Here is a 10,333-nt window from a genome sequence, read left to right on the forward strand (position 1 = left end):
AATTATAGGCATGTGCTGCCACCCCAGCTTCTTTTACATTTCTGTTGCATGCCACCTAGACGCCCAGTGCTTCCCCCATGTGATTTCTAGCTTCTACCATATGGCTAATCCAGTGCGTCTTCAGGCTGGACAGATGACGCCTGTCTTCATGCACAATGGAGTCAGCAGAAAAACGGGCAGGAAAGAGCTGTGCAGACGCCTTCCTGTTGATTTTCACCAGCAGCTGAGGAAGTTGCTGCAGGTGTCAGTGGGGTCTTGTTGAAGCACTGGGGATGTGAGGCCTTCCTGCAGCCTCCCACCCTGGCCTTTGTCCCACCTGTGATGCCAGCTGAGCACGTTAGGATCAGAGCCACAGGGTGCTGCTCTGGGGGCACCGTGACTGGTCCTTCATAAGGGCCACTCAGAGATACCGCGGTGCTGGGGGTGGGGTGGGTGTGCCATGCTCCCGGCCTGCCCTTGGGCGGGCACTGGGGATGTGCGGGCGTGTGCCGGGGCGGGCTGCAGCTCCCCTCTGGAGCTGTCCTAAGCGCACGTGGCAGCCAGAGGCACCAGAGGAGAGACGCCCGACTCTCCCCTCTGCTCCCCACCTGCAGGGCTACCGGCAGAAGGACTATTTCATCGCCACCCAGGGGCCGCTGGCGCACACCGTGGAGGACTTCTGGAGGATGGTCTGGGAGTGGAAGTGCTACACCATCGTGATGTTGACTGAGGTGCAGGAGCGAGAGCAGGTACGGTGCCTGCCCCCGCCGCGACCCCGCGTGCGGCGACTGAGGAGAGGGAGGCGAGGGCTTCTGGAGGATGAGGGAGCGGTGCACTGTAATTACCCACTTAACCTACACTTTATCCCACCTGCCTCGAAGTTCTGCATTTTTTTTCTTGTCAAGATCACATCCTATGAAAGGAAATGTGTTTTTCTTTTCATTGAAATAAAGTAAATACTTTGTGGTATTTACTTTCTTATGTCAAGGTGTAAAGACAGACTCTGATAGGGGCACCCTGCCGATATGGGTTTGATGGAAGCAAATAACTCAGCGGTCTCTGTTTTCCCAGAAATCCCTCCATGAAGTATTTACTGAATAATGTAATAAACACTCCCGAGCCCGTTCCCAGCAACACAGAAACTGCTGCGTTAGGCACATCTGTGTAGCTGCTCCCTCCAGAGGTCCCTGCCTGAATTGGTGTTGTGATTTACTTGAAGAGAGAGGGGGGGGTGAGGAACAGAGAGAGAGAGAGGGAGAGGGAGGGAGGGGGAGAGAGAGAGAGGGGGGGGGGAAGAGAGGGAGGAAGAGAAAGGGAGAGAGAGAGGGAGAGAGGGAGGGAGGGAGGGAGAGAGGGAGGGAGAGAGAGAGTCTGATCAACAAAGTGGATCAGCCAGCAGAGCTTATCCATAGTGGGCGGCATGTTTTATGTAATGTCACGGAGAAATACATTCCTCTATACCATGAAGGGTTCTGCATTGGTATTGGATTGTTGTGCTCTCCTGTATAAAGTATATTCTTGATTTATGTGCAGTAGTTAATAGTTAAGCATTTTAGAAGCTGGGGCATCACAGAAACAAAATGCAAGAATTCTTATGGAAAAGAAAACCTCTTTATTGGGATCTGACTCGCCCAGAGTAATTGTTCTCTGTCCCTCCTGCTTTTCGTGTCTATAGCTATTTCTTTTTCTCTTTTCTGTGCCATCATTTGGAAGGGTGCCAGTCAGTGAGCTCTAGAACACTCGAAGAGGTGGGCAGACATCACCTCTGTCCAATTCTAGCACATTTTCATCACCCCCAAAAAGGAAATCCCACACCATTAGGGTAGCTCCCTGTCCTGCCCTCCCCGCTCCTGGAGACCACCAGCCCCTTCCTGACCCAGGGATTGCCCGGTCCAGACGTTGATGCTATTGGGATCATTCACTACGTGGTCTCGGAGCGGGTTCTTCCACTCAGCATGAAGCTGCCAAGGCGCATCCATTTTGCAGCCTGAGTCAGTGCTCTTGTCCTTTTTACAGACAGCAACCACAGTCTGGATGGACTTATTATCCATTCACCAGTCGATGGGTATTTATTTCATTTGTACTTTAGGACTATATGGATAATGTTGCTGTGAACATCCACGCATAGGTTCTTATACAGGGTATTTTTATTCATTTCTCCTGAGTGTATTCCTAGGAGGGGAACTTCTGGGCCCTAGCCGCTCTCTATATCACAAACTTTTATCATTTCTTATGTTTTTTTTGTGTGATACTGGGGATTGAACCCAGGGATACCCTGCCCTGATCTATACCCCCGACCCCTTTTTGTTTTTATTTTGAAACAGAGTCTAAGTTTCTGGCCTCAAACCTTTGATCCTTCTGTCTCAGCCTCTCAAGTACTGGGACTGCCACACCCGACGGGAGCGCGAACACGAGCGCGAGCGTGTGCGTGTGCGTGTGCGCGCGTGCGTGTGTGTGTGTGTGTATATATGTGCGTGTGTGTGACTTGGGATTGAACCCAGAGGAATTCCACCTCTGAGCTACACTCCCATTCTTTTTTTATTATTCTTATTGTTTGTTTTGAAACAGGGTCTTGCTGGGTTGCTAAGAGTCTCACTAAGTTGCAAACATCTCACTGCAGTACGCAGCCTGTCTTTTCCCTCTCTTAGTGATACTGATGAAGTGATTTTCTTGGAATCTGATATTTTTACTTTTTGCCTCATATTTGGCTAGCTCTTTTTGGTCCAGCGAAATACCTTAAATTATCTGAGAGCAATTCTCTGTCATAAGGCCAAAAGTGTTCGCAGCAAATTATTACAAGACTGATTTTATTTCATCCCCAAGGATAAATGCTATCAGTACTGGCCAACAGAGGGCGCAGTTACTCACGGAGAAATAACGATTGAAATCAAGAGCGATACCCTCTCTGATGCCATCAGTGTACGAGACTTCCTGGTCACCTTCAATCAGGTACTGCTGCCGCGCTCCTTGGGCCTGCAGACCTCACAATGCCATCCCTCGGGGACCTGCCTGCCCTGGTGCCAGACAGGCCCTGCGCCTGTCACCTGCCCGGCTCCGTCCACCCTAGTCCCAGCTTACCACAATCGGCCAGTGGGTTATCCAGACGCAGCTCTCCTGAAAATTAGGACCTCCACGGTCACCTGTCTTCTTGCTGGAGGACGAGATGGCAGCACAGGGAGGCTGGCACCTCAATTCCACTGTCTCCACTCCTCCCTGGGCACAGTGACCTTAGCTTTGGCCAGCAGGAGCACAGGAGATAAGCTAAGTCACAGAGGCGTCTTGAGGCCCTTTCCAGAGACTTCCTCAGAGCCTCTGAACACCCACCTTGTTCTGGGTTCTGCTCCTGCTGGCAAAAATGGGAGCGGTAGGGCTTTCTTGTGTGGGCTGGGTTCCGAGCTCGAGGGCCAGGCCAGGAAAACGGCACCTGTGCAAAGCCGTCTCCTCCTCCAAGCAGTAACAGAATTTCCCAGGGAGCTGCTGGGCCCTCCTCCAGCCACTGCCCAAACCTGGCTCTAGCTCAAGAAAGAGGCTCTGCTCCTCTGGAGCCCAGCTGCCCAGAACCCTGTAGAGAGAGGATTGGGGGCCTGTTGGGGGCCCCAAGGCATGCACTCTGGATGTCTTGTCTCCCTGGCTTAAGGCAGCACAGCTGACGGCTAGCCTGGACCCTCCTCCGCTGCCTAGGTGTGGACGCGGCCCTGCAGGGGGTCCCGCCGGGCGGTGGGAGGCAGGTGGTCCCGGAGGGCGCAGGGCAGGCAGCCTGAGCCCCTCTCCCGCCCGCCCGCCCGCAGCACCTGGCCCGCCAGGAGGAGCAGGTCCGCATGGTGCGCCAGTTCCACTTCCACGGGTGGCCCGAGATCGGGATTCCCGCCGAGGGCAAAGGCATGATCGACCTCATTGCTGCCGTGCAGAAGCAGCAGCAGCAGACCGGCAACCACCCCATCACGGTGCACTGCAGGTGAGCCGGCCGCCCGGGGCTGTGTGCGCATCCCCCCCTTACAGCACAGCATCGCGAATGCTCAGAGCGTCTGCCGGGAGGAGGCGGGAAAGGACCTGGGAGCACGTTTACCCAGAGCCCCAGCAAAGCGCCAACAAACGCCTGTACTCGAAGCTTGGGTGCCTCCTTTCTGAAGATTGTTGGGGTCCTGGGTGCTCTCGGGAGGGGCACGGGAAAGCAGACGGTGCTCAGGGCAGGGTTTGGCGCCACTTGTGCGGACTAGGATCTGTAAGGAGGCCTGTAGCCACACTCCTGCCCCCAGAAGTCAGGCCCAGAGACGGAGGGACGCTCTAGGATACCCCCAGAGTCTGTGAGCACCGCCCTAGGAGCAAAGCGAGGCCACAAGGGTAAATGCAGCCAAATCCCAAAACCACCTCCCGTCCAGAGCAGGTCTAGCTCTGCTCCGCGTCCCCTGCTGGCAATGTCCGGTATCACCCTTGCAAAGCCCTTACTAGGAGCTCTAGGAAGTTTGGAGTGTTTACAGTTTCTGTACGTAGTCGCTCTGTTGACGCTGAGTTTTTTCCAAGGATGCAGTTCGGTTTTCTTTCCCACGCGCATGGCTCCCACTTTTCCTAGCCGCCCTCTGCCTCCACCCACTACTCTGCCCTTGTGGCCAACAGAGGCCCTGGTAGCTAGGAGGGTTTGGGGTTCTCTCCCTGTCTGAAACCCGCTGGGCACATTGCTAGTCTGGCCAGGAGGAGGAGCTCAGGTCTAGGATTTGATGCTAGGTGCCTTTCCAGAAGTGACTTAGAATAAACTCCAAATGAGTTCTTGAACGACGTCTCCAAAATCAGACGACTAGTTTAGCATGGCGTGGGGCCCAGGCGTCCCACCTGGGGAAAGGCAGGTGCATGTGGAGCCATTGCAGTAGCCAGGAGCCTTGGAGTGTGCCCACACTTGAGTCTGCTTCTGCCTGGGCTCTGGGGAGAGGCTGGCTGGCCTCCTTCAGACCTCTCATTTGGATTCCCCCAAGAACGCCCGGCCCTTCGCTCTGGGGACCTGGCCAGCCTATCAAGCTAGTGTTAAGTGGAAGGAGGCCAGCCCTTGTTGCTGGAAGGCCCCTCACCTGACTGGCCTGGCCGTGAGCGCCTGATGTCCCAACCTCCCCTATGTGGCACTCTTCAATGCCCTCTGTTCCAGAAGACAGGCCCTGGGGACCGTAAGGAATCAGGGCCGCCTCCTCCCTGGACCCAAATGGGAGGGTTTGCATTTCTAGTGAGTTTCCAGGTAATACTGGGCCGCTGAGCCCTGGACACACTTTGGAACCACTGGGCCGCATAGAGAAGAAGGGACATGCTTACAAACTTGTAACTGGCCCTGATGCATTCCATGAAATATCTCCCCACTATATTTAGGATGGCGTCTTTAGGAATTACATGTTTGCTGGATCTTGGTCCAAAACTAAGCCACATATATTGACTGTTAAAGATTTAATGAAACCCCAGTCCTCTCCATGTTGCGTCCATGCTGATGGGCAGGGAGGAGCTGAGTGTCAGCCGCCCGGTGCAAATTTGATGATCACCACGGGTCTCTTTCTCTCCACAGCGCTGGGGCTGGGCGGACAGGCACCTTCATAGCCCTCAGCAACATTTTGGAACGAGTAAAAGCGGAGGGACTTTTAGATGTGTTTCAAGCTGTGAAGAGCTTAAGACTTCAGAGGCCACACATGGTGCAAACCTTGGTAAGAAGCTGAATGATAAAGATGTTTCTGGAAGAGTCAAAAATTGTTTCATGGGTCTGATGTCTTTTTCACTAAAGGAACTCCTTTAGAGGTGGAGTAGGAGGCCACAATTCTCAAGGCAAAGGACCAACTGCAACTTTTCAGGCTAAAGTAGAAACCTCTTTCCTTCCTCAGGTCTCTGATGCAGGTCTCTCCTCTGGGCAAGACCCAAAGGGAGGGGTTTGTCCATGAATTTCAGTTGCATTTAAAGATATGCCATTATCAAGTTCAAGAGCAGCCATGTTCAATTTTACACTATGGCATTTGGTCTGATTTCCTTGGCGAGGTCTCACTCAACCTCCAGGTCCTGCCCAGAGGCATAAGGAGCCCACCTTTGTAGGATTGCCCTACACGTTCTTTCATTGCAGACTTTTAGGTTTTGGAAGAGTCTCCCTCACCAAATTCATTAATGGATCATGCTACCCCGACAGCTGCGATGTTAAAGGCTGTTATAAGTTATCGTTTCCCCCAAAGCTTCCTGTTCTGAACTCGGCCTCCCTCTCTGCCTGCTCTTTGTCCACTCAAGCAACCTGCTCCCTGTGCAAGGAAAGATGGAGAGGGAGGCCCCCCGCCAGCTCCCCTGCAGCAGAGCACAGCAGCCACAAATTCCTGATTTCCTAATTTGTTTGTACATGTCTTGTTATGTTTTAAAGGGCACCTGCTATAAAGTTATTAAATCTTAAATACCCTTTGTAAAAATTGGAATTTGTAAAAATTGTAAAATTGGTGCATGCTTGTAATTCCCACACTTGGGAGGCAGAGACAGGAGGAACACGCGGGTTCCAAGCCAGCCTTGCTGGCTTAAGAGACCCTGTTTCCAAATAAAATAAAATAAAAATATATATGTGAACTAAAGACATTTTACTCAGACTGTTCTAAAATAAACTAGCCCAAAATGAAATAATGACATTTTAGCACAGGAAAATAACTTTGCTTAGAAATTTGCATGGTCCTGCAAACTGAATTATGAACCAGGAGCTGCCTTTAATAAAAGGGCAGCAATTACTTATGTTTTGTTCTTTAATGTTTTCCTGATTAAATTAATCAAATATAATTTTGAAGCATCATTTAAACGTCTTCTTGTTTTTTGTTTTCAGGAACAGTATGAATTCTGCTACAAAGTGGTACAAGACTTTATTGATATATTTTCTGATTATGCTAATTTCAAATGAAGATTTCTGCCTTAAAATATTTTTTAATTTAATGGTCAATATATTTTGTAAAAATCATGTTAATTTATTTCATAGTTGTCATTAATACCCTTCCTAATTTGTTTGTACATATCTTGTTATGTTTAAAAGTTATTAAATCTTAAATACCCTTTGTAAAAATTGGAATAATATGTTAAGGTCAAATAATATCCCACAAAGTATATGTTTCTGCTGATATCAGTAGATATCTTAATTCCCCATTAGATATCATGTAACTTCACACACCGTGCGTCTCTACATGTTGGAATTCTTAACGTGCCAAGTGGGCTCATGGGAGAAGTACACACACAGCCCCTTGTCAAAAGAGTCAGAAATCAGCTGGGAACCCACAGCACCCCGAGCCGCGGCGTTTTCTGGGAACAGTGCAAACAGGGACGTCGTGAAGCCTCCGGCTCAGCCATGTGGCTCCTCTTTCCGCTCTAAAGTTCTCAGAGGACTTTCCGACCTGAATTCAGGTCTGAAACACAGTAGTCAGTGACGACACCGTGATGTTTCAGAGGCCATTGGCTCAAGGTTGCGTGTGAACGTGCTGGCTAGTGGGAACAGGTGTGAATGCCAGGTCCCCTGCTCACCCACCGCCGGGCGCCCATCGCCCCAGCGCTGGGGCTGTCTGTCCAGAGAATCAGCCAGCCGCACCTCTCATCCCCCCACAGCTTCTGCTGCCTGTGCTGGCCTCGAGCTAGGCCTGCAGGCTCCGTGCAAATCCAGCCCCATCCAGCGTTCAAACGAAGTGTCTTACACACACGGCAGAGGAGTACACACACACACTTGGGCGGGAAATACAGTAGGAGAACCACGAACAGTACACTAAATTTTCTGAAAGGCATTTTGGTATATAAAAGTTTCTTGTAAAAAGCTAAGATTGTTTGTAAGAAAAGAAACCTTAAAGTCTAGATTTGTACAGTTTTTAAACATCCCGCCCTCAGTGTTTAATAAAAGACAGACAGAGAAATCCTTAACCTAAAGTCTAACTTATTTTTGGATGGATATGCCGCTGAGACCTTTGACACTGGGTAATAATAAGGTTCCCTTCTGCCATGTAGAATTGGCCTAGGGGCAGGAGAGGAGGGGAGAGGCTGAAAGTAGGAACTTTTGATTCAGTAACGTTTAACTTTCTATGGCCATTAGGTACCCAAGAGATGAGCACAATATATAAATATGAGGACATCTGATCTAACTTACTAAAGAGATTGAACCTGTGCAGTTTTGGTACTTCCTTTTTTTTTAACTTTTAAAAGAAATATAAAAGCCTTATTGGCATTTCCACTAATAACTGACCGTACCTGCCCACTGCACCGTCCTCCCCTGTCTGCTGACGGTGTGCCCTGGCTCAGTTGCTGTCCTTGGCAGGTTCACGGGCGACCAAGCCTCTGTCTCTGCCCACTGCCGTGAGCTGCTTTGGGCCGGGAGCTGGCACTAGCTGAAGAGCGCTGTGCACCGTGGCCCGCGGCCACCGCTGCACCCTGAGACCCGCTGCTACACGCACCCCGGCCTCTGTAGGGCGACTCAGGATGCAGGTGGCCTGGAAGGAGCTTTTTGTGACTCACCACTTGGTACCCTTTGTTTCTGTTGTTAGAGCCCCAAGCCCAGAGCCTTTCTTTGACTCAAGGAGAAGAGAGAGCAATCAGGCCTCTTAGGACACAGATGTTTAGCTGGGAATTCATTTGAGAGTCTGAAATCAAAGTTGAGGGGCCTAGGTTTTTGTCCCAAGTTAAGGAGCTGGTATTCAGAATCTTTGAAGCCCTCTAGCGGTCTACCTGGCGTCTCTTGTATCAAGAAGTGTCTTTAGGGTAGACCTTTTCAGGGTGTCCTCAGGAAAGAGCCCTGACTGCGTATATTTTGCTGCCCACCCCCTCACCAGGCCAGCGTGGTGTCTGCTACAGGGATATAGCCTGACCCTAGACATGTCCCATTCCAGAAACAAACAGAAGCCACTATCCTGTGGACGCAGGGCATCCTCCCCTCCCCAGCCTGGGCAGCACTTGTCCTCCCGCGGGGCCAGCCACTGGGCCTCCTGGCCTCTGCGAGGGCCAAGTTCACGCAGGCAGAGGGAACAATAGCTAGGCCCACGGCATCTTCTCTATGCGCCCAGCACGTTCAACTCTTGTCCCCTCGGTCAGGGAAAGTCCAGTGTCCGTGAGCAGGCCGCCCGTGCTGGCCACAAGGCCCCCACTTTCGCACTCTCCGTCGCATGCCCTCGCAGCCAAATGCCAAATAGCGATCAGAAGCCGACCTCTCTGGTCGCCCTCCCTTGGTCACTGTGTGACTTACTCTCTCTCCACATCTAGACGAATGAAGACTGCGTACTGGTGTTTTCAAAGGTATTTTTATGTGTTTTTAAAGACTTTTAAAAATGAGCCTGATACCTGTGTTTCAGCATTTGGAGACATGCCCATATTCTCTATATTTTTTTCAATGTGTGATTACTGACACATTCCGTCTGTTCAGTTAACTAGGCCGAGTTGAATTTATGTGCAATCTTTATACTCCATGTATGTATCACAGTTCCGACTCTCATGTTTCCTTTCTTACATTTGTGACTCGATCTTGCTCTGATTATAAAGCCAGTGAATGTTGCTGAATTCTTCCTATATGCAAATTGCAAGATCTAAAGCATTCTGACGCCAGGATAAACCTTGACTTTGACTACCAGCCTGTGTCTCTTTCTTCACTCTCCTTAATTCAACTCTTTAGCCCTAAATCTTCTTAGAAACACCTCTGTTAGTGCTGTCTGTGGGAAAGCGCTCTCCCAACTCTCCCACTGAAAAAACAACATAAACACAAAAATAAAACAAGCAAAAATCCCTTCACTAGGAGAGATGAGAACCAATTCACATATGAAACTATTTTATAACTTTTTTTTTTTTTTTTTTTGCAGTACTGGGGATGGAACTCAGGGGCATTCTACCTCCAAGCGATACCTCCAGTCCTGTTTTTTTTTTTTTTTTTTTTTTATTCTTTACTTTGAAACGGTCTCATTGAGTTGCAAACGGCCTCACCACATAGCTGAGGCTGTCTACAAACTGCAATCCTTCTGTCTCAGCCTCTCAAATGCTGGGACTGCAAGTGTGCACCACCACACCTGGCCTTATTTTAGAACTTTTAAAACTTATCTCTAACCTGGCACAGACACAGCCCCTAAAGGTGAGTGGGCACTGTGCCCAGAGGTGCCAGTTCCTGGCGGGTCTGCAGAGAGCAGGCACTGTGCAGGAGGAGGCGCAGCGTGCCGGCTCACTCTGCAGAGGCTCTCTGTTCCTCCAGAGTCCAGGCAGGAAGACTCTGAGCTGAGTCTCCAAGGAAGATGGCAGCATACTCTTACCCCAGCCAGGTAGAACCAGAAAGTCCTTCCAGCCAGGCTTTCTTCCCAAGCCAAGCTAGGCGTTCCTTCTAAGCCATCCTCCGGGGGACCTCTTAATGTCTCTGATGGCC

General features: G+C 50.4%; 1 protein-coding gene across 3 annotated transcripts in view; it reads left to right on the plus strand.

The window, feature by feature from the left end:
- Positions 1-6,865, plus strand: part of PTPRE (protein tyrosine phosphatase receptor type E) — a gene marked incomplete at both ends in the record, with an annotated part of 150,623 nt that extends 143,758 nt beyond the window's left edge. For all 3 annotated transcript variants that reach the window (XM_080694103.1, XM_080694105.1, XM_080694104.1), the window contains 5 exons: positions 594-728; positions 2,803-2,928; positions 3,768-3,934; positions 5,519-5,654; positions 6,791-6,865. In XM_080694103.1, the coding sequence (XP_080550229.1) occupies positions 594-728; positions 2,803-2,928; positions 3,768-3,934; positions 5,519-5,654; positions 6,791-6,865 (639 nt within the window). The remainder of the gene's footprint in view (positions 1-593; positions 729-2,802; positions 2,929-3,767; positions 3,935-5,518; positions 5,655-6,790) is intronic.
- Positions 6,866-10,333: the final 3,468 nt, after the last annotated feature.

Source organism: Muscardinus avellanarius (genome assembly GCF_963383645.1).
Source record: "Muscardinus avellanarius genome assembly, chromosome: 4".
NCBI classification, from domain to species: Eukaryota; Metazoa; Chordata; class Mammalia; order Rodentia; family Gliridae; genus Muscardinus; species Muscardinus avellanarius.